Below are 25652 nucleotides of genomic sequence, written 5' to 3'. Positions count from 1 at the left end.
GATCTATTTCTAAAAAGGAGACTGACAGGTCTCCCTTTCCTTAAAATTCTGCAATCCTATGAATATGGCTAGGAGATACCAGTGGTATGTTATTAATCCTATTCCTCAGTATTAACCACTATAATACAAATAATGAACGTATATAGCAAAGGAATATATATTCACATATTAAAAATGGAGAGCTGAGGATTAAATACAATAATCAGAACATCAGCTATGTAAAACAAAAGGCACTATCTGTTGCCCTTAAATAAAAATTAGGTATTTTCTCTATATACTGTAAGGAAGAAACAAAGTACTAAGTATATTAACTCAGCAAGAAATAAAAAATTCTTGGGTTTCTGAAATTTTGCCCAGTTTTTTAGTGTTCACCCTGTTTTACCTGTGTTCTTGAAAAAAGGATCTACAACCATCAAGTATCGTTAACTGATTTTAAAACAGCTTGGCCTTCTTGACTTTGGTCAACATCCTATCAAAAAGTAATTTACTGTAATAGATAAGTAAAATTATAATGTTGTGCTTTAATGTATTTTTACTGAAATTAAATGATGGGAAATGAACTTTACAATATCTGAGTAGATGGTATATTACTACAGGACATACTCTCAGAAAATTTTAGAGAATTCATGTTAATTCTTTGATGAATGAAACAAAGCACATACCAAGTGTTTACCATCCTTTAGATTTGACCATCCTGTTCTAGGGAATATCATGAGTGGTCTTGAATTCCATTTGTTTTCCTTGACTACATAAAGATATAGCTTGCACAATACTTAGCCCTTCATCCTGCTACTCCAGTGAGAAGCAATTCCATCTCCAGGCTATAGTAACTCATAGGCCTGCTGAAAGCTGGTTATAAATGTCCTAGAGACACAAAGTAACAATCAGTTTGTCATCTGAAATAATTAATACAAATCCTAACAATATAGCCTCTTCTAATGATGAGTATCAATAGAGGCAGGAGTAATCCACAAACAGAATAACCCACTTCTGAAACAATTCAGTCCTTTCCATTGTAACAGGCAACCATTTCAGAAAGATTTTTGTGCTTACATGAAAATTAAAATTACTACTTTCAGTATCAACTACCTCTAGATTATTCTAAATTTCTGAATCAGAATCTAGCCAAATAATGTTATATTTTCAAATAAATTAATCAATTAAAATTAACTCCAATTCACTTTTAATCAATTGAAATTAACTCCAATTCAAAGGACAAATTTAATTTACTGCACTATCAACATACACTCATTACTATAAAGCTGTCTAGTAAAACTATCCACCGGTTCCTTTTCTTATTTAAAGTAATGTGGAGGCTTAATTGCCTGTTCATTGCTGAGTACCCAGAAAGAAGATATAAACCATTTTCAGGGGAAAACACGCATGCATTTATTTTTAAGAATTCCCAGTAAAGGGGGAAAAAAATTCAACATCTTTAAAAATGTGTTTATTTTTTAAAAAATCAGTTGTGTACAAAAGTGTTTCGTAGTTTTTAATTCTCAAGACAAATACCCAGCCCTCCACCCCCGGCCCACCCTGCTTCAATGGTCTTTCTGGTAACCCACCCATTATCCCCTTACAGGAAGTTAACGGCTCAGAATAGATCCTCCTATAGAATTTATCATCACTAACAGATTGTTTAGAATAGAGATCTAGAGAAGCTAACAAGCAAGATTCTTTCTCAGTGAGGTTAATGAGTATCCCTATAATGGCAGTAGACTTCCAGCAGACACCACAACAAAGCACCATCAATTGCTGAAAGCTAAAAAATAGATATTATTTTCAATAGTATTCCATTTTCTATTGGAAAAGTCTTTAAATTACATTAAATAAGTCTCTTTCCCCCCAAAGAAATAGTCTAGCTTTTATTACGATGCCTGTAAAAAGTAGGTAACAGCAAGCACACAAGGATCATTTAACAGCACAGTGCAAATGATTTTTGAATCCATTCATCCCCAGGACCAACTGATAAACTGTGCCACTCTGATTATATACAGCAGCATTGAATATATACATATACAGATATATTCAATGCCTGGTTGGAATAACCAAGCAAAAGGTGACACATTCACAACTTAACATTTAGGTGATGATCACAGGTTTATGAGGGTAGATCAGTCCAACAGAACAGTAACAACAAATGGGACAAGTGAGATGCTGACATTTCCCTAGCCCTATGCCACAAGATTTTTGACCCATATTGCAACAGTGCAAATAGAACATGTGACATAGTATGCAGACAAGGCAGAAAAGTCATACTTTAGAAAAGGCTATTTATCAGTAAATATTTCAAGTTAACTTCTCCCCCAGTGATAGTAAACAGCTGATTTAAGCATTTATTTTTAACTAGTACTAAAAGAATGGAAATGCAAATTTTCAAAGTCAATGGTTTGTACAAGAAAAAAGTGATTCATACATTATTTTGTAAAAATCCATGAAATAAAGTTAACTGTAAACAGCTTCCTCTTTCCTATCCAAACACTGTTTCCATCTATGTACAAGAAAGTATACAAAGCTCCAACTGTCCCATGCCCAAATGTATCTCTAAAACAAAAACACAAAAAAAACAAAGCTTGTTTCCTGTGTTACTAACAAGGATTGTGGACACATTATTATACCCCTATTGCAGAGTTTTAAAAGCTCCAATCAGGCATACACTTAGAGCTAAGAATTGCTTTTCACACTGATAAACTTGTTAAGCAGCAGTAACACAACATGCTGCGTTCTGTACTGCATAAATAAGCAATATGTATTTTATCTGCCAATTCTTTCTCATACTTTAAAATTATTTTGCATAGTTTAATGCACTATCAGCAATCACAAATGTGAAACACGTCCCCCCCCCCAAAAAAAACACAAAAAACCAGCTTTTCATTTCACAGAAAATGCTTCTCAAAAGCAAAATGGTCAGAATATAAACACACATACATATACTTGAATGCATTATGTGTTTATGTAAATCACAGCCACAATTCCAAACATTTGGGAGAGCCAGCATGGAGCATCTAATTTAGTACCAAGTTCATCAAATATTTATATACCTTACCGTATACTTATCTGGATCACAAACTGCTACTTATTCAGTCTGTACTGAAATACTAATACAACTAATTATTTGTTCTTTTAAAAGTCAGACACACACTCAGGAAATAGACCTGATCATCACAGAAGACTATTTGAGTATCAGTGACTTGCAGCAAACTGTCTGCCCAGATGGGATAAAACTACACATACATTTAACTATAATTTTTGAAGCCTTTACAACTAACAAATCACAAACCACTGAGGATTATAAAAATAATTTCCAACAGGATATACTTTCCCTAGACCTGCACTTTTACTATTCTTTTTCTAAACATATATAAGACAGGAGAAAAAAGCAACTGCCTTTATTTTTATGTTTGGGGAAATAAATCTATCTGTAGAAAATAGGAGAAAATAGGAAAAAAAACAAAAACCCCGTAAGAAGGCGATAGTGGGAAATGTACCAGAAAACAGATAATCACATTAAATGTAAATGAGGTAAATTTTTGAAATGAAGATCCATTATGGAGAACCTCTCATACCAAATATTGTAGTTTTCCATTTCCTGGACACTGGGGATGTTGAATTGCAGTTAGATGAGTATACCCTAAGGGACTAATGTGCATAAAAGTCATAGGCAAGTTACAGCTGCCGCCAAGAGCAAAGTATACAATGCTTGATCCTTAGTAACTTCTGAGTTCTCTCTCTCATTTGTCAAACCACAGGACAATTAAATATACCCTGATAATACAGGCAAATAGTAAACTGGGTAGAGGTGTTTGATATTTAAAATAATGCAAATATTACTAACATTACCAAGCCACCCTCCACTAAACAAAAAAAAAAAAATAATTCTAAACAACAATGGAACAAAAACTGTCCACATTTTCACACAATTCCAACCTTACCTCAAAATATAAAGAAAAGTACATGGTTTTAGCTATTTAAAATAAATAAAGAAAATCTTGTTTCCTTTGGCATCTTTAGAAAGTAACTAAATTACAATTAAAGAAGGTGATTGTATAAAGAAATTTATACTTAGGCAAACAAAGGGGAAAAAACAGCAACTTGTGTTTAGTATGCAATAAAATCAACTACAAGAGTTTTACTACTAATTAGGAAAACCTTATGTTTCTGGAAGAACCTTCACATCTTAACATTACAATATATTTAATAATGGTTCTTTTTATTGCTTCTAAGATTATTGAGAAGTCAAATGAAATTATGCTGAATTTACTGTTCAAAACTATTTTCCAAACACTTAACCATTATAATTTAGGATAAATAACACTTGAAGAAAGCAAAAACCTTTTATAATATGACTTTCCATATACAGCCTTACTTTAATTCATTCAGATTTCATTACATTTTTGTTATTTTTGCATTGGTCCTGAATATTTAATAAGAACTGTGTTTCTATGTATAGAACTGCCTACACAAATCCATTTCACCCTTCATAAAATGTTCACATTAGTGTTAGAGCTTGCAAAACTAATAATTTTCAAACTTTAAACTTGGAGTGAAGTTTAACTTTAATACGTATAGAAAGTCTGACTATGTACAAGAGAAGGTAAAGTTTTCAATTCTCATATTATCAGAAACATCATAAAGAAAGCTAGATTTATAACACACTTCTATTCCTATGTGCATCTGAAGTATGTACAGTAAAACACCAACACAGCTTTCATGTGTTAATAGGGGGAAGTGCAAGCAATCTCTATAAAGCCAAAATCAGGCTAAAAAACCTGCAAACAGTTGATTTCATCCTTGCAAGTTCTCAAAGAAAAAGTCCATCAGTTTAAAAATCAAAAGACGTTAAACTCACTGAAAAATTAAGCTGGGTTCTTTTCATTTAATCTGGGAATACTGCAACATCAAGTATTTACTGTTTTTACAAAAAAAAAAAAAAAAAGAAAATTGGCAGCTCCATTTTTACAGTATTTATATAGGAAAGTTTTAAGAGTGGAGAATTGTGACAAAACATTCCAAATGGATGACCTAAAATGGAGCAAGGGATACTGTCCTTCAGCACATTTCCCCACCAAATATAAAGAAATTTATTATTAGAATATTAGCTGTGTGTGGAAAGAGGGGAAAAACAGATATGTTGTCCCAGTCTGTTGACAAGGACAAAAAGGCTCTGACTAGGTCACCATCTTCATTTCTGGATAAATCTCATATTGAAGAATTCTCAAATGCTTAAAATGGTGGTCTTTTCAGCTACCCATCCTAAGAAGTCAAGTACAAGCATGCAAGTAAATTCACAGGCACAGAGGATCCATGTTAAAAACAGTTAAGGTAGCTGTGATGCAACACCAACAATTTGAATGGCCCTGACACACTCAAAATATTATCTTAATTATTCAACGAAATCCTGAAGCAAACTCTTGCTAGTCTTGGTATACTGCTAAACACTAAAGTAGCATGTTTTTTCCATGGTTTTAGCTTAGCTCAAAAGAATTTTTACACTATTAAGTAAGAAAAAAATTAAAGTATTTCCCCTTTTTAAATTTACACAGACGTTTAATTAGCTTTATTTACAGAGCAGGGATTTTTTTCAGTCTCCAATGGTGCCTAGATAACATCATTAGGCAAGAATGCCAGTTTAAAAGAAATCTATGCAGAATCCTAAAAATAACAGATGTTGATGCTCCTCCAAGAAGGGGCAAGCTTGACTATATCAGCATCTCTCTTTATGTTTCAGTTACTCAGAAGCAATTCTGTTGCAGTCTCTACATCCCATGATTTTGAAGACAAGGCCACTATTACCGCATTCTGTAGAAAAGAAAAGGGGACAAAATAAAGTCTCAAGGAAATATTTTAAAAATACGGTATCACTCAGTCTTTATATTAAAGAAACCACACCTTGTTTTTTCATTTTTAAGTTACCCTGCACTTGTAGTGCATTAAAAACTCTAAAACCAATGGCTAGAGCTTCTTTGGTGGCTCAGAAGTAAAGAATCCGCCTGCCAATGCAGAAGACACAGGTTTGATTCCTGGTCGGGGAAGATCCCACATGCAGTGAAGCAATTGAGCCCACGTGCCACCATTACTGAACCTGTGCTCTAGAACTCAGGAGTCACAACGACATGTGCCGCAACAAGAGAAGCCATCACAATAAGCAGCCCGCATGCCACAACTAGGGAGTGGCCCCAGCTCGCCATAACTAGAGCAAAAGCCCAAGCAACAGTGGAGACCCAGCACAGCCAAAAATAAGCAAATAAAATTATTTTTTAAAATAAAAAATCAATGACTGGAACCAGCCAAAGTTTAAAAAAAAAAATTACTAGTTTTAATAACAAAGTTTGCTTATCAAAATTAGATTCAGAGTACCACTGAACCACTTTTGTCAGCCAAGGATTTGCAACAATAATTTAACAAATAAATAAAAATCAACATGCCTGTATGTACTTACCCTATCAAAGCCCATAGCACATAGGTTTTCTATTTTTTTGGTGTACTCTGGACTAGAAACTGGTGCTCCAGCATACACATGTGCCCAAAGTCGAGCTGTCTGTTTGAACATTTCAGGATTTTGTTTGTACTATATGGAGGAAAAATTGTTTGATATGACAATGCAGTTATAGTATTCAAAATAGGAACTCATCTCTTAATTGCCTAAAAACCTGATTTTTCTAAATAAATATAGATTAGATTTTTTAAATGTGACTGATTCACTTTCCACAGCAAACTATGTCACTGAAGGAAAGACTGTTTAATGTGAACTTGCAATTCACAAGTTGCACTGATGAAAGAAAAACAAAGATAAATATTTATCAACTTTAATCTCCAATTTCGACAAAGTAGTAGAAAACTAACAATAAACAGAGTTATTAGAGATGCCTCTAATCATCATGCAGTGGGAAACATTACACAGATAAACAGAATTACTAGCTTCTAAAATTAAGTGGACAGTAAGTAACTAATAAATGTGACCAATTTTTGTATTAATCACAGCTTGGGCTAGAATACAGAGTTGGCTGTTTTGTTAAGAGTTGTATTACTGTAGTGATTTAAGGAAACCCCATGTGCAGTCCTAACTTATAGCACATGTTTTAAGGTGATTATGAACTCACGACAGAGCACTTTTTAAAATGTAAGATTCTTCATATGCATTGGAAGAGGTAAATTTATTCTCAAGTATTCTGAGAATACCATTACTTAATAAAGCAAATTATAAATTTAAAATATGAAATTCACTTTACTATTTCTTAAGATGTTTTATACACACTGCGTTATTTCTATACATTAAAATAATAAATCTAGTTTCTACCATTATTAACAAGGAAATAAGTGAGAAGACCCAACAGAGTCAAAAGAAAACTGAGTCCAATCTCAACCTCTGAGGCTCAGAACTCAACAGGAAATCAAAGCTGAGGCCCAAGCCATGCTTCTATCAAAACTGAAATCAATAGGACATATATAACATGTTAAACCATAGTTCTAAACACTCTACGGCAAATAATAGTAGGACATATTAACAAGAATATACATAAAATAAGGAGTGAACAGTTTTTCAAAGGAAAGGAAGAAGTTTGCAAGAGGAAAAGTTTTCTTAGGCAGGAGGCATGACAGACTGGGTAAAATGACATGTAGGAATGAACATCTTGAATAGCATGAGTTTGAGGAACAGTAAGAATTTAGAACTGTGGTGTTGGAGAAGACTCTTGAGAGTCCCTTGGACTGCAAGGAGATCCAACCAGTCCATCCTAAAGGAGATCAGTCCTGGGTGTTCATTGGAAGGAATGATGCTAAAGCTGAAACTCCAATACTTTGGTCACCTGATGCGAAGAGCTGACTCTTTGGAAAAGACCCTGATCCTAGGAGAGACTGAGGGCAGGAGAAGGGGACAACAGAGGATGAGATGGTTGGATGGCATCATCGACTCGATGGACATGGGTTTGGGTGGACCCCGGGAGTTACTGATGGACAGGGAGGCCTGGCATGCTGCTGTTCATGGCGTCGCAAAGAGTCGGACATGACTGAGCGACTGAACTGAACTGAAGAATTTAGTAGATAGTTCAAATCATGGAGGAAGTTTTCAAACTAAATAATTTGGATTTACCAAGCAGGTGACAGCAGAGGTATTAATAGGTTTTTAATAGTAAAATGAAATAGGATTTGAACTTTATAAAGCTAACTGCTATCAGTGTAGAAGGTAAAGAGAAGAGGCTGAGGTAGGAAATTCCATCAGAGCAGTCAAGTGAGAATTTTTAAATATGTGAACTAAAGCAGTTAGAGAAGTATTATGACAGAGATATTGAGATATGAGAGAAAAGGAGACACAGAGAAGTACTCCATATCTGCGACTTGGATATATAAACAAGCTGTCTATAGAAGGATGGACAGGTTCACAGGGTTTATGAGTCTGCCTTCAGTTACGGGAATGTTGTACTAAGGTACCCATGGGATATTCATATAGAGCTCTCTGGTTCCAAACAGGTTTTTGGGTTTAGGAGAAAGGTCAAGCCTGACTATTGTTATCAACATACAGGTGACAACATCAGTGTGGATATGATCATCCAAATGAGAGTATAAAACAGAAAGTAAAAGAAAGGATGTAATAAGAACTGAGGAAGTGTATTTAAAAGGGAGGAGAGGGAATTCCCTGGGAGCTCAATGATTAGGACTCCACACTTCCACTGCAGGGGCGAGGGTTCCATTCCTGGTTGGGGAACTAAGATTTTAGAGGGCGGGCAACATGGCCAAAAAAAAAAGGGGGCGAGGGAGTAATGGTAGGAACTAAGAGGGAACAACCACAACTACAAAGATAGGAAGAGAAGTCAAGGGATGAAAAAAACTTCTGGGTTAAAAAAAAAAAAACCCCTACAAGGCTCAATAAATCCTAATGGTTTAGAGTAGGAGCTGGCAACCTTTCTTACAATAATTATTCAGGCTTTCAGACCATGTGGTCCCTGTCATAATTATTCAATTCTGCCACCTTCTGCTGTAAACAAATGGGGGTGTTCCAATAAAACGTTATTTACACACCAGTCTGGTTGTAATTTGCTAACCTCTGCCTTGGAAATCAAAGATTAGAACTGAAAAATACTGATTCCATTTGGCAACTACAAGGTCCTAGATAACTTTCACCATGCCACTTCAGTGCCACAGCTGGAACTGATTAACAGTATCATCAGGGAAAGATCATCACTGAATTAAAAGACAAATGGACACACACATGAAGTAAACTGTTAATCATAGAATCAAGACAGTAGGCAGATAAATGGATGTTCACTGTGTAATTCTTAAAAACGGCACAATATATTAGGAAAAAGCAACTGACTGTACTGGGTTTATTTAATACACCCAATTAAACTACTATGTTAAAAAAATCACTAAATTAGGTTTTCCCTATTATATGTAATATAATAATCTCACAGCAAGAAAGGAAACCATTTCCAGATTTAGTTTCAATAGACATATGCTTATGTCCTAACATTGCAAACCACAAGGTAAGGAAGTCTTTCAAAAGAAACCATCTTACCTGATTCGCCACCACTGCATCTTGTGGGTCGTCTGGTTCTGCAGCTGCCAGCAGAGCTTGTAATGACAACAATACCGTGCGCAGAGTCATCGCTGCCGCCCTAAAATTCAAAACCGGAAGATACCCCAGTTGAAAACAGTTTGCATGACAAAGTAGATGTTTTCTGAATAAATATGGAAACTACTGGAGCTAAAAAAGACTTTTATCTCAATCACATAATTAAGTCTTAGAAATGAATAATTATATATCTGCCTACCATACATATATATTTTTAAAAATAATATATATATAATACACAAATATATATATTTTAAAACAAGTAAATCTTTCCATTTCTTAAGATAACTCAAATTGCCTTAGCTTCCCTCCTGCCCCCATTACTGTTGCCAATATTCTGGTCAGCTTTATCTAGTGACTTAACTTTCTATCCATTTCTCTAGACATAAACTTAAAGGGACAAAGTAACATGTGAAACTTCCTTTCAGTGTAACTCTAAAAACAAGATACCATCAAGCAAATATCCTTTACTTTCAAGAAAGTATAAAATTACTTGGAGGGCATTATGCTTAAGTGATATGTCACACACAAAAAATATAATAACATTTAAATGTGTAATCTAAAAAATAAAACAAACTAGTGCCTATAACAAAAAAGTAAACACTAGTGGTTAGCAGTGGGAGAGAGAAGGGAGGGGCAATATAGGAGTAGGGATGTGTTAGGGTTAGTTACTCAGTTGTGTCTGACTCTTTGTGACCCCATAAACTGTAGCCCAGTAGGCTCCTCTGTCCATGGAATTCTCCAGGCAAGAATACTGGAATTAGTAGTCATACCCTTCTGCAGGGTATCTTCCTGATCCCAGGATTAAACCTGGTCTCCTGCACTGCACAATACTTGATCATCTGAGCCACCAGGGAAGCCCAGGGATGTAAGAAGTACAATTTATTAAGTATAAAATAAGCTGCATGGATATATCGTACAACAAATTCCACGGACTGAGGAGCCTGGCAGGCTAAAGTCCATGGGGTTGCAAAGCATTGGGCACAACTAAGCACTCAACAGTAACATAGCCAATCTTTTATAACTACAAATGGAATACAACCTTTAAAACTTGAAAATCACGATACTGTACACCAGTAACTTAGCAACTACAATAAAAAATTTTAAATGAAGAACGAAGGAAAATAAATCACTCCATAACATTCTGAAAAAAGAAAGCATTTTGCTTAATATTCATGCTTCTAAATGTTTATAAAGCAAATATTTATCTAGAAAATGCTGCCTACCTAACTAGTAAGGATTCTGAGCATTTCTGTTAAAAAATTATTCGACCAGTTACTATAAAAGTATTTATGAATACAACAGTGAAATAACATAATAGTGAACTATTTTATATGTAGATTGTTAAACAACATGTCCATTTTCACACGTTCAGTTCAGTTGCTCAGTCGTGTCCGACTCTTTGCGACCCCATGAATCGCAGCACGCCAGGCCTCCCTGTCCATCACCAATTCCCGGAGTCTACCCAAATCCATGTCCATCGAGTTGGTGATGCCATCCAGCCATCTCATCTTCTGTCGTCCCCTTCTCCTCCTGCCCTGAATCCTTCCCAGCATTAGGGTCTTTTCCAATGAGTCAACTCTTTGCATGAGGTGGCCTAAGTATTGGAGTTTCAGCTTCAACATCAGTCCTCCCAAAGAACACCCAGGACTGATCTCCTTTAGGATGGACTGGTTGGATCTCCTTGAAGTACAAGGGACTCTCAAGAGTCTTCTCCAACACCACAGTTCAAAAGCATCAATTCTTTGGCGCTCAGCTTTCTTCATAGCCCAACTCTCACATCCATACATGACTACTGGAAAAACCATTGCCTTGACTAGATGGACTTTGTTGGCAAAGTAATGTCTCTGCTTTCAATATGCCATTTAGGTTGGTCATAACTTTCCTTCCAAGGAGTAAGCGTCTTTTTTTTTTTGAGTAAGCATCTTTTAATTTCATGGCTGCAATCACCATCTGCAGTGATTTTGGAGCCCCCCAAAATAAAGTTTGACACAGATAATTCCAAACCAGTCTTTTTCAACTGGGTTCCCCATTTTAATAAGAGAAGAGAAAATTAAGTATTGTCTCGATTTCCCTAAGAATGGTTATCTAAATAGTACCATCTCATGCTTAGGAAAGTTAATTTATTATCAGCAACAAATTTCTTGATGAACTGTGTCTCATACAGTTTCTTCAAGCAGTAGCGTCAGTATCATCTGGGAACTTGTAAGAAATGAAAATTCTTAGCCTCATCCCAGATCTACTGAATTAGAACCTCTTGGGTGGTTTAACAGATATTCTAAGTGATTCTGATGTAAGTTAATTTCTGAGAAATACTGCTCCAGTGCATACAACTTAAAGCTAATTGAGAAAGGCTGTTCTAAACTGAAATAAAATCAGTGCCACAAACATAGGACTATATTTTATCTATTAGAGAAAAATTATAATACAAATAGTTTTTTATCTAAATGCTGTTGGAACTGTCATTTATATTAAACTCCATAAAATGCAAATTAATCTGTAGTGATAGCAGATAAGTGGTTGCTGCGAGATGGGGGAGCAGGAAGTCTGGAAGAAGCAATTACAAAGGAACCCACTAGAAAACTCTGGAGTATGTTGATTGTGTTCACTATCTTGATTTGTGAGTTTCATGGATGTATATGTGTCTAAACTTATCAAACTGTATATTTTTAATGTGTGTAATTTAAGGTCAATTAAACTTCAATAAAGTTTTTAAAAGTTGTGTTTTAAAAACCCCTACCTTGCCTTGTATCCTATATAAAAACAGAGAACTATGCTCAGTATCTTGTAATGATCTACAATGGAAAAGAATCGAAAAAGAATATGTATGTACAACTGAATCACTTCACATGTGAAACTAACAACATGTTAACCATTCTTCAATTTTTGAAAAATCAGAAAAAAAAAAAAAAGAAAAGAAAAAAATCAGTTCAAAATGGATCAAAGTCCTAAACCTAAAACTATTTTTGGCCACTGTGCCTGGCTTGTGGGATCTTAATTCCCCAACTGGGGATCAAACCCCACAGCCTGCAGTAAAAACAGTGAGTTCTGACTAGTGGACTGCCAGGGAATTCCCAAGACTAAAACTTCTTATAAAACTCTTAGAAGGTGAAACTAGGGTGAAAGCTCCATGACAGTGCAGCATGCCATGACTTCCAGCATATCAAAGGACAGGCAGAAGCACAGTTAACAGAGTAAAAACTAGAAAAATCGGCCTACAACTGTATCAAAATTAAGAACTCCTATGTAAAGAAAAAAAAGTTTTAATATAAATCTTCCTATGCAGTGAGTATAATCAATAGTGAAAGGCAACTCACACAATGGGGAGAAAATATTTACAAAATCATACATCTGACAAGGGAATTATATACAAGAACTATATATACAACTATGTAAGAATTATATATATATGTATATATAAGAACTCCTACAACTTGTTAACAACAACAAAAAAAAACTTCACAGACTACCTTATTTCCATTTGGCTGACTTTATTAAAAAATAGAAAATAACATTTGTTGGCAAGGATGTGGAGCAATTGGAATCCTGTACATTGTTGGTGGGAATGCAAAGGGACAGTTTGTTCTGAAAACTGAAGAAAAATCTAGAGTTGTAATTGGGTTTAATTCATAACAATCTTGATGAGAAAAGTCTTAAGTCTCCTGTATGCTTGAAAACTTTCACAATAAATGTTGGAGAGGTATTCATAAACCATTAAGAATTAATTGGTTTAAAAAGAAATTTAAATGCAAAGTTCTTAAGAGTTGAACACAAAATCAATGTAAACAACAATTTTTTCAAAATTAGTTGTAATACAATTAAATTAAAACAAAACATTCTTCTGGCCCTAAATACAATAGAAACTATAACATCTTTGATGGTATAAAGATATGTGTACATTTTTTGACTGCTCCACATGAAATTTTGAATCTAAACTTGGCAATGTGAAAAAAAAGACAACTAAACATACAATCTTCAGTTTTCATTTATTTTTCTCTTCACAAAGTACTGATTAAATTCATACTACTAAAAATAAATAAATAAATTCATACTACTGATAACTTCGAGATTTTTAGCATACAATGTGTAACATCAGCATAAATCTATTAAAAACAAATCCTAACAGCCAAGAAGGAGTATGAAATTTCAAAATGTGTTAGCTAATTTTAATCAGTGGATATGAGTGAGCTGAAACTCCAATACTTTGGTCACCTGATGCAAAGAACTGATTCACTGCAAAAGACCAGATGCTGGGAAAGACTGAAGGCAGAAGTAGGGGAAGACAGAGGATGAGATGGTTGAATGGCATCACTGACTCGATGGACATGAGTTTGAGCAAGCTTTGGGAATTGGTGATGGACAGGGAAGCCTGGGGTGCTGCAGTCCATGGGGTCGAAAAGAGTCAGACACACTGAGCAAATGAACTGATGACTGATGACTGAGTACTTTATAAACTATCTTCAGTAAATTAACTTTGCTCAGATCTCAAACTTGAATAAGCACAGTTAATATGGCTACTTATATATTCATTCATATGGACTGCCGCCGCTGCTGCTGCTAAGTCGCTTCAGTCCTGTCCGACTCTGTGTGACCCCCATAGACGACAGCCTACCAGGCTCCCCTGTCCCTGGGATTCTCCAGGCAGAACACTGGAGTGGGTTGGTATTTCCTTCCCCAATGCATGAAAGTGAAAAGTGAAAGTGAAGTCGCTCAATCATGGCGACTTGTCGCGACCTCATGGACTACAGCCTACCAGGCTCCTCCATCCATGGGATTTTCCAGGCAAGAGTACTGGAGTGGGTTGCCATTGCCTTCTTCATCATATGGACTAGGTGGGGCCTTTAATATGTACAATAAAAAGTACTGAATTGTTTGTATTATAGACTAACTTGTCTGTCAAGGATCTTTCAGAAGACCATCAATAAATAATCTATTTTCATTCAAACACTGAATGCTACCTAAAGAGCATCTACTTAAAGAGAATGGCAGTTTTTTTTTGTTATAATTTTTTGTTAAGGTATACTAAGAGTAAACTGCCGGACAGCTAGATGAATTTTTATATATGTATATATTCATAGCAATCACCATCTAGATAAAAAAATAGAGTACTTCCAGCACTCAAAAAGCCTCCCTCTTGAACCTCTTATTCACGACCCTTACCTATCCCCAACGCTGTCATAGTTTCTATCACCCAAAATTAGTTTTGACTCATCTTGAATTTCATAAAATGAAATCATAGAGTATGTACTTCTTTGTGTCTAGCTTTTGTCACTGAACATGCCTATGAGAATTATTCACATTATTGTGTCAACATGAACATGACCTTTTTTCTTACCGCCATGTAGTGTTTCGGTGTACAATTAATCCATTATATAGCCATTCTCTTGCTTATAGACATTAGAGTTACTTGCAGTTTGAATAAATCTGCTATGAATATTCTTGAACAAGTCTTCTGGTGGCCATATGCACTCATTTCTCTCAGATTTCTCTGACATATAATACTGAGGAGTAGAACTGTTATGCCATATTGAAGGTATATGCTTTGGCAGGAACAGCTGGTTGAGTGTCTGAAACACATTATTACCAGCAACGCCTGAGGACCATTTACAAGTGTGTAGTGGCATCATGGGCTTCTTTGGCGGCTCAGTCCATCAAGAATCCACCTGCAATGCAGGAGATCGTCTGCAGCACAGGAGACCTGGGTTCGATCCCTGGGTCTGGAAGTTCCTCTGGAGGAAATGGTAATTCACTCCAGTATTCTTGCCTGGAAAATCCCATGGACAGAGAAGCCAGGTGGACTATAGAGTCCATGGGCTTGCAAAGAGTTAGATACGACTTAGTGACTAAACCACCACCACTACAGTGGTATCTAACTATGATTTTAATTTGCAATTCCCTGATGACTAATGGTGCTGAGCACAACTTATCAACCATACAAATGTTCTCTGCCTGTTCATGTCTTTTGAAAGAGCAGTATCAATGAGTGCTATTTTTACGTGTTGTCATTTTCTTCCCCAGTAAACAGACACCTTTAGTCATAAGAGGTGTCAGGGGAAAAACATTAGAAAATAGTCTGCATGTAGGGTTATGTTATGAAATAAAGAAATAAACCATACTAACATATAAGCCATCAAATATTAAAGGTAAATCACCATCCACATGTACTAATAAAAGATTCAGATTAACAAACTGTTTTCCAACATAATGATTCCAAATTAGCCTAAAAATTGACGTTTACAAATACACTGAAGGTCTATTACCTCAACAAAGCTGGTGGGCCAGGGGGAGGGCCAGTAAACCCATGGATATCCAATCTCAACTATTTTATCTGATGTCTCTGATACCTTTTATTATTTGAACGATAGAGATATGAAAAAAAAATTCAGCTATATGATCCGCCTTAGAAAATGAAAATAGCTGACAACAGTGATCTGATACAAAAATTCAAGTTTTCTGTCTCTATATACACCATAATCTTTCAACTATTTATAGGAAGGTAATCAGAAGTGGTAGTACTGCTGGCTAACTCAGCAAAAAGAGAAGACAGTGAATAATTTTAGTGTGGAGTTTTGTTTTCAGAGAGGCAGAGGTTTTATTCTGTCTGCTAAGAATAGCCTGACTGAAGTTAAAAGCAGAGGGACAGGCTACTGCAATCATCCAGGCAAGAGGCAATGCAACTTGGACCAGGGTAGTAGTAACAGACTACCAATAAAACGCTGTTGGGTTTCAATAACAGGATTTGCCAATGGAGTATAAGGGTACCAAAGAAAGAAAGAAGCATCACGGTGAGGTCTGGCCTTAGCAACTCTAAGGATGTTGCTGCCAAAACTTAAGATGGAGCAGAAATAAGTTTGGGGTTGGGGAAATATTACCAACAGTTTAGTTTCAACATGTTTTAAGTTTGAGATGTCTATTACATAGTCAACTATAGGTGCTATGCCTGGAGTTCAGAAAAGATAAATTTGTGAGCTGCTAGTACATAAAAGCTGAAGTTATGAAATCAGATGAGCTCACCAAGAAAGTGAGTACAGATGGAAAGAAGCAGAGGCCATGACTTAGCCCTGAGGTATTATCATGTGCAAAAGCTCAGGAGATCAGGGAGGAGCTAGTTAAGTCTGAGAGTGAGAAAAGGAAGGGGAAAAAAGAAGAAATGATGTCCTGGCAACCAACTGAAAAAAATGACAATGTCTCTAACACCGCAAATTTTCATTAATATCACTGAACAATAAGAGCTACAAGGGACCTTTGAGATGACTTTAAAGATAAAAACATGGAGGCATAGAAATTCAACAAATTATAAAGTTACAAATCAAAAGAATCACAGAAAATAGTTAGGTCTGTTCCATAACGTTCAACGTTTAACAGTATGGAAACACAGATCAAGGAACTGGATCTCAAGAGATGATCTACTGAGGAAGAGGCTTTACTCAGATGTGCTATCAGAATGGAAAAACAAAACCAGGAACTCATGTCTGTTCATCCAGTTTCTAAATATACCAACTGACCCATATGCTAAATGTTGTCATTCCTATTCTATCTTATTCAGCTTCCATTCTTTCCCTTTCTTGACAAATCAAACACATAACTTGTTTTCTTCCACTCCAATGACTTTTTATCTCTTGTCTGAATTTTTCAATCTGTATTTCCAGGCTTTACTCAAAGAGAAACACATAAAACAACTCATTTAAGCTTCTCAATAGCCCTATGGAACAGACAGTAACCTCATTTTTTTTTTCAGATACGGAAATAAAGGCATAAAGACCAGGTTTACTTAAGACCACACAAGTAAGTAAATGGCAGAGCCACAATTTTAACCTAATGGTTAAACACAATGCTGCTAGGAAATCAGACAAAGTATGTGAAAGCACTGTACAAATGAAGACACCACCTATAGAGGCAGTGCTTCATAGAATCTTAGAACCTTAATCGTGTTCAATTAGCACAACTTCTAACATTTTGGTGCCTACACTCCACCCAAGTCAGAGCTGATTACTTCAATACTTCAGTTTTGTCTCTCATAAAAATCTTCCAAAGATAGCAAAAAATTAAAATTACCAAAACAAACAAAATCCAAGACTTTTCAAGATGTCAAGTTAGCATCTGATATTTCCTAATAAATCACTATTTAAATACAGATTCCAATTTCAATTATAACATATTTTCTCTAATGTACTTGAGAGATTTCATCAAGTTTTAAAATTACTTCCCAAATAAGAGAAAGTATAATATGCTTATGCTTTGAGGCCAAGTACATATTTAACACTCTAACAGACTTAGAATCATATGAGGCTTGAACATGAATTCAAAATCTCTTACCATTGATCTTTCAGGATATCCAAACAAATAGCCCCTGTGACGGAACTAATATTAGGATGCCATATTTTAGTGATAAACCGGACCTAGAATATAAAGCACATTTGAGTTTTTAAGTAACAGGAAAAAAAACCAACCATATAATTTAAGTAAAACTTCAAAAAAAAAGAAATCCTCAAGTTTGTTTTTTTTTAAAAAGCCCATACTTAACATTACATCATTTTGCCTAGGTCAAGGGATGGGTGTAGAAGACAAAGCATTCGGTAAGTTGAATGCTGTCAATGACGTACGTTAATAAATGCTCAAAGAAACCCACCAATTAACTATAACTAAAGGTGTTTATAATTTACCTAGCATAGTGTTAGATGTTATAAGAAATTTAACATGAATTAAGATCTATTTCGGTAGTACATAAAGTCAATATAGATAGCAAATGATGTTTTTTTTTAGTGTGACAAAGGGTATAGACTAGGTTTGAAGGAAAAAGCAAAATCAATACATGAAAACAGATGTAGTAAGTGATGGCAAGATTGCTTCTGATTTTTCTGTAGTATTTTTTCCTCAAATACTTTAGAAAAATGTAATACTTAAAGGTCTACTATTATTTGCCAGGCATTGAGGCTTCTAAGAAATTTATTCAATATCAAATAACTAGCTAGCAATAGAAAATACAAACTCACACAATCTAATCTCAGATTCTAAATGTACCTGTTTGTCTTAGCATGAAAGAGCAAGAAATTAACAAGTGAAAATGCTAACTCTGAAATGAAATTAGGTTCATCAGCTCTTACTTATAAGCTTCTGGAGGAGGAATAGGAGAAGATGAAGGAGGGTTTTATCTGACATGTATATGATAGTCACCTAAGTCAAAATTCTTTAACACTTAACAGATTACTACAAGCCAAACCTAAAAGTACCTTGCAACAATTAATTCATCAATGTATGCTCCAATCTAAGCTATAAATAGAAAGTAGCTAAAATATTTACATTTCTGCTTCTCGTGGTTTGTCTATGCTCCTGCTGCTAAATCACTTCAGTTGTGTCCGAATCTGCGCGACCCCACAGACAGCAGCCCACCAGGCTCCTCTGTCCACAGGATTCTCCAGGCAAGAGTACTGGTGGGTTGCCATTTCCTTCTCCAATGCATATATGCATGCTAACTCGCTTCAATCGTGTCCAACTCTGTGCGACCCCATGGACAGCAGCCCACCAGGCTCCTCTGTCCACAGGATCCTCCAGGCAAGAGTACTGGTGGGTTGCCATTTCCTTCTCCTTGTCTATGCTATCTGTCCCTAATTCCCCACAAATTCACTAACATATTTACCATCTGAAAAAGCACTTTAAGTCACCAATGACTTCAAAATACCTAAAACTAATGGAGACTTTCCACTCCTAGTTCTTTCATAATTCTTAAAAAATTACACTTACTGCTTTCACTGATACCTACTTCTTTCCATCCACAGAACACCATTTCCTTAAAGGAGACTATCACTATGCTCCTGGCTTACTCAACAGTTTACTGACTTTACTGTTTTCAATTTTGTTCCCTCTAATCCATTTTCTACAGTGAATCCAGAGAGCTCTTTAAAACAAACCAGATTCATGACACCACTCACTTAAGGCCCCTTAAGGACTTCTCATTTCCTTTATGTAAGCCCACACTCTTAAACTGGCTCTAGCCTACCTTTCAAACCTCACTATCACCCCACATCCAAAGCAAGTACTCAATAAATCCTATTTGCCTCAGGGCCTTCATACATTTCTTCCAATAACACACCTTAATATCCTCTTCTGGCTAACTCACACTGATTCTCCAAGTTTCAACTTCCATAACCACTCTCCCCGACCTGATCCCATAGCATCCTGCACTCTTCTTTTTCACAGTACTGATCACACTTCTATAATCTCTTCCACATTTGCCTAGTCTTCCCTAAAATGCATGGTGTCTATTTGCTTAGTAGAGCACTCCAAGCATCTGAAGTGCCTCACACTGAATAAATATACAATTAAAATTAACATTACGACAAACTTGTTATTAAAAGGCTAAACATTATCCTTCTCAAATATAGTGAAGATCAAACAAGACAGGCATATAGGGCTCATGTACAAAAAACATTTCTGGTAACAGATATAACCATGATATTCACATCGTAATTTTTACCATTTGAGTTCAAAGCTTGACGATATAACAGTAAGCCACAAGTTCAGTGACACAAGGATAGCAAAGCATTTTGATTTTTAATATTTTCAACAAGATTAGAAAAAAGAGAAAATTTCTTCTCCTTTTTGGCCACACCCACAAGGCATGCAGGATCTTAGTTCCCCTAAGCAGGGAACAAACCTGTGCCCCAGGCAGTGGGAGCTCCGAGTCTTCAGCACTGGGCCACCAGGGAAGCCCCAAGGAAAACAATTTTAAACACTGACTACTGAGGATGTCAAAAGGTTTATGATTTAGGCTGATGATCTAAGGATGTGTGGATTGTGTACTGCTGTTTAAAGAAGCTTCAGTACACGATTCTCAGTAGACTCTACATGAAAACTAATATGCACATTATTATTAATATGTGAAATTATTAAACTTTATTTCTTTGTACTACAATCTACAATTAGGAACAAGTAACTCTGAATTTGGAGATAATAATAAAGAGAATAATTTTCAAAGTCGCTCCATTATCTACTAGCACAGATATAACTGTCCTGTAAGTAGTTCTTTGTGTGGTCTTCCACACACTTTTTTTTTAATTGGAGGATAATTGCTTTACAATGTTGTGTTGATTTCTGCTATACAACAACGTGAATCAGCCATAAGTATACACATATCCTTTCCCTCTTGACTCACCTTCCCTCCCACCCCACCCATCCCTCTAGGTCTTTACAGAGCACCAGGCAGAGCTCCCTGTGTCTGCAGCCACAAAATTAAAAGACTCTTGTTCCGGGAATTCCCTGGTGGTCCAGTGGCTAAGACTCTGAGCTCCCAGTGCAGGGGGCCCAGGTTCGATCCCTGGTCAGGGAGCTAGATCCCACATGCTACAACTAAGACCCAGAGCAGCCAAATAAATAAATAAAAATTAAAAAAAAAAAAAAAAAAAAGACTCTTGTTCCTTGGAAGAAAAGCTATGACAAACCTAGATATCATATTAAAAAGCAACGACATTATTTTTCTGACAAAGATCTGTATAATCAAAGCTATGGCTTTTCCAGTAGTCATGTAGGAACGTGAGAGCTGGACCATGTGCTAAAGGCTAAGCGCTGAAGAACTGATTGATGGCTTTGAACTGTGGTGCTAGAGAAGACTTTCAAGAGTGCCATGGACAGCAAGGAGATCAAACCAGTCAATCCTAAAGGAAATTAATCCTGAATATTCATTGAAAGAACTGATGCTGAAGCTCCAAAACTTTGGCCATCTGATGCAAAGAGCCTGATGCTGGGAAAGACTGAGGGCAGGAGGAGAAGAGGGCAACAGAAGATGGTTGGATGGTATCACCAACTCAATGGGCATGAGTCTGAGCAAACTCCAGGAGATAGTGAAGGACAGGGAAGCGTGACATGGTACAGGCCATGGGGCTGCCAAGTCTGACATGAATGAACAACTGAACAATAACAAAAACAAATGGTACTAAAATACTTTTACAAGTAACAAGTCAAGCTTCCTTATTTTCACAAATGAAACCAATAATAGCACCATCTGGGTAACTTGACAACAATCATTAATTCTGAGGAGCTCTTAAAGAATTTAGAAACAAAAATCTTAATACCATGTACATAATGTGACCAGACTGAAGTGAAGGAAGGGGACTATTTTTCATTCTCTATATTAGTGCACCATCATCAGTAATCTTATCTCCTCCTACAGGATGTATCCTATTATTTTTACACTCTTTAATTCAACAAAAATTTCACCTTCTACCTCATAGCAGATATGAACTCTATTTCCATCAGGAATTTCCAGTTTCAAGCTTGGAACTCATGGAAGTTACAATATTAAACCTGCTTTAACTAACTTGTACAAAAGAAAGTGCTATTTTAAATATGCATATGCAGAAGAGAAGACTCACTAAAGGTTATTATTATTGGTACTTAAACTCATTTCACATATAAGAGTATATTTGTAACACCAAGGATAAAGAAGAAAATTCACAATCTAATCTCCAACAATCAGCTGGACAAATCACTGAGCTAGTTTTCCTAATTTATTGAGTTTTTCATTAAGAGTGTATATTACAATTTACTTCTAAGTATGCATTGAATCAAATTCCTTCTACACTATATTCAGCTGACTCAAAGATTTATCTTCTCTGTCCAGAAGTAAACCTTCTGCTCTTGAGGTCAATAGTTTATTGCAAAAAAAAATGAGCAGAAAATTCTCTGTGACCATGTTAAAATAAATCAATGTAAGCTTTCAATCTGGTGCAACTTCAGCTGCACAGCATTGAGAATTTAACAGTTAAACTTCAATACTTTAATCTCATAAAGTTTAAAATTAAATCTGAGGGGCTTGCTTGGTGGTGCAGAGGATAAGAATCTACCTACTAATGCAGTGGACACAGGTTCAATCCCTGGTCCAGGAAGATTCCACATGCCTGGAGCAAATAAACCCACAAGCAGCAGCTACCAAGCGCCACACGCTAAACCTACTGAGCTTGTGTGCCACAACTACTGAAGCCTGAGCTCCACAAGAGACGCCACCACAGTGAGAAGGCCCCTGTCACCAACTAGAGAAAGGCCTTGCAAAGCAACAAAGACCCAGCACAACCAAAAATCAATTATTTTTTAAAAAGACTTCTGGAGAACAGTTTGGCAAGCATCCAAGGCACATAAGATGATTATTAAAAAAAAAAATGAAACCTGAGGCTACATATTAAACATATGTGAACATAATTATGCAAGAAATTTACACAATTATTCCCCACTCTTTCCATTATATTTACCAAGCAGTAAAAATTCAAGTTTAATATAGGAAATATCCAAAATGTATTTATCATACATTAATTAGCATTTACTGCAAAAGCTTAATACCATAAATTAGAGGAGGACCATATTTAAAATGATACTAAATTCCAACTACAACTAACTGGTTGAAGTAAAAGGAAAGCAAATTTGGGCTGACTGAAGGAAGACTTTTCTAAATCTTGACGCTATCTCAATATGGAATGACTGGAATTAAGACAGTAGTGGCCTGAAAAGCAACATGAGCTATCAACAATAGCAAAAATATCAGACAGACCTCAGTTCTTATGCTTTTAGTCTATTCTAACTTTTCTAAAACTGGTGGAAAGAGGAAGGGTTAAAATAGTGATTTCAAAGATTAAATGAAATAATGTATCAAGTGCCTAAAACAGAGCTAGGACTATGACATCACTCTGGATTTATATTTATACACTATACATGGACATCACCAAATGGTCAATACCGAAATCAGATTGATTATATTCTTTGCAGTCAAAGATGGAGAAGCTCTACACAGTTAGCAAAAACAATCCCTGGAGCTGAATGTGGCTCAGACCATGAGCTTCTTATTGCAAAATTCAGATTTAAATTGAAGCACATAGGGAAGCCACTAGGCCATTCAGGTATGATCTAAATCAAATCTCTTATGGTTACACACTGGAAGTGACAAATAGATTCAAGGAATAAGATCTGTAGACAGAAGGCCTGAAGAACTATGGACAGAAGTTTGTAATACTGCTCAGGAGGCAGTGACTAAAACCATCCCAAAGAAAAAGAGAGGCAAAAAAACAAAATAGTTGTCTGAGGAAGCCTTACAAATAGCTGAGAAAAGAAGTGAAAGGCAAAGGAGAAAGAGAAAGACATACTCAACTGAATGCAGAGTTTCAGAGAATGGCAAAAAGAGATTCTTAACTGAACAATGCAAAGAAATATATGAAACAGAATGGGAAAGACTAGAGATCCCTTCAAGAAACTGAGAGATACCAAGGGAACATTTCATGCAAATATAGGCACAATAATAAAGGACAAAAATGACAAGGACCTAACAAGCAGAAGAGATTTAAAAAAAGGTGGCAAGAATCACAGAACTATACAAAAAAGGTCTTAATGACCTAGATAAACACTATGGTCACTCACCTATAGCCAGACATCCTGGAGTGTGAAGTCAATTGGGCCTTAGGAAGAGTTACTACAAACAAAGCTAGTGGAGGTAATGAAATTCCAGCTGAACTATTTCAAATGTGAAAAGATGATGCTATTAAAGTGCTGCACTCAATATACCAGCAAATTTGGAAAACTCAGCAATGGCCAGAGGACTGGAAAAGATCAATTTTCATTTCAATCCCAAAGAAAGGCAATGCGAAAGAATGTTCAAACTACTGTACAACTAGACTCCTTTCACATGCTAGCAAGGTAATTCTCAAAATCCTTCAAGCTAAGCTTCAACAGTACATGAACTGAGAACTTCCAGATGCACAAGGTGGATTTAGAAAAGGCAGAGTAACTGGAGATCAAACTGCCAGCATCTGTTGGATCATCACAGAGAAAGGGAATTCCAGAAAAACACCTATCTCTGCTTAACTGACAATGCTAAAGCCTTTGACTTTGTGGATCACAACAAACTGTGGAAAATTCTTAAAGACATGGGAATATCAGACCACATTACCTGCCTCCCGAGAAACCTGTATGCAGCTCAAGCAGCAGCAGAATCGCACATGGAATAATGGACTGGTTCAAAACTGGGAAAGGAGTTTGTCAAGGCTTTAGATTGCCACCCTGCTTATTTAACTTTCATGCAAAGCACATCATGCAAAATGCCGGACTTAATGAATCAAGCTGGAATCAAGACTGCCAGAAGAAATATCAACAACCTCAGATATGCAGATAATTCGACTCTACTGGCAGAAAGCAAAAAGGAACTAAAGAGCGTCTTAATGAGGGTGAAAAAGGAGAGTGAGAAAGCTGGCTTAAAACTCACCATTCAGAAAACTAAGATCATGGCATCTGGTCCCATCACTTGATGTAAACAGATATGGAAAGAGGGGAAATAGTGGCAGATTTTATCTTTGTGAGCTCCAAAATCACTGCAGATGTTGACTGCAGCCATGAAATTGAAAGATTCTTGCTCCTTGGAAGAAAAGCTAGGACAAGCTTAGACAGAGTATCAAAAAGCAGAGAGAATACTTTGCCAATAAAGGTCCATATCCATATAGTCAAAGCTATGGTTTTTCCAGTAATCATGCACGGATGTGAGAGTTGGACCATAAAAAAGGCTGAGTGCTAAAGAATCAATGTTTTTGAATTGTGGTGCTGGAGAAGACTCTTCAGAGTCCCCTGGACAGCACGGAGAACAAACCCGCTAATCCTAAAGGAAACCCAACACTGAATATGCATCAGGACTGATGCTGAAGCTGAAGCTCCAATATTTGGCCACCTGATGCAAAGAACTGACTCATGGAAAAGACCCTGACACTCAGGAAGATTGAGGGCAGGAGAAGAGGACAGCAGAGGATGAGATGGTTGGAGGGCATCATCAACTCAATTGACCTGAATTTGAGCAAACTCCAAACTCTAGGAGATAGTGAAGGACAGGGAAGCCTGGCATGCTGCAGTCCACGGGGTTGCAAAGAGTCAGACACGACTTAGCAACTGAATGAAAACAGAGGGAAATAAACACTTTTATTGAGACAATAATCCATCCTCATTTAAAACGCACAACTTCTTGGTGGTAAGTATATTCAGAGTTGTACAACCGCCACCAAAATATAATTTTTGACCATTTCAACACCTCAGAAAGAATTATGTAACCACCAGGAGTCACTCC

The 25652-nt window shown here is 36.2% G+C and overlaps 1 protein-coding gene across 4 annotated transcripts in view; it reads right to left on the bottom strand.

Moving 5' to 3' along the window:
• Positions 1-1364: 1364 nt before the first annotated feature.
• Positions 1365-25652, bottom strand: part of UBE2K (ubiquitin conjugating enzyme E2 K) — a 74830-nt gene continuing 50542 nt past the window's right edge. For all 4 annotated transcript variants that reach the window (XM_015096445.4, XM_012180482.5, XM_027970938.3 and 1 more), the window contains 4 exons: positions 17885-17967; positions 9512-9611; positions 6440-6568; positions 1365-5799 (listed from right to left, as the gene is read on the bottom strand). In XM_015096445.4, the coding sequence (XP_014951931.1) occupies positions 5725-5799; positions 6440-6568; positions 9512-9601 (294 nt within the window). In that variant the 5' untranslated portion in view covers positions 9602-9611; positions 17885-17967 and the 3' untranslated portion in view covers positions 1365-5724. The remainder of the gene's footprint in view (positions 5800-6439; positions 6569-9511; positions 9612-17884; positions 17968-25652) is intronic.

The sequence above is a fragment of the Ovis aries genome, chromosome 6 (assembly GCF_016772045.2).
Source record: "Ovis aries strain OAR_USU_Benz2616 breed Rambouillet chromosome 6, ARS-UI_Ramb_v3.0, whole genome shotgun sequence".
NCBI classification, from domain to species: domain Eukaryota; kingdom Metazoa; phylum Chordata; class Mammalia; order Artiodactyla; family Bovidae; genus Ovis; species Ovis aries.
Note: the sequence above shows the minus strand (reverse complement) of the source record. Positions and strands in the feature narration are given on the sequence as shown.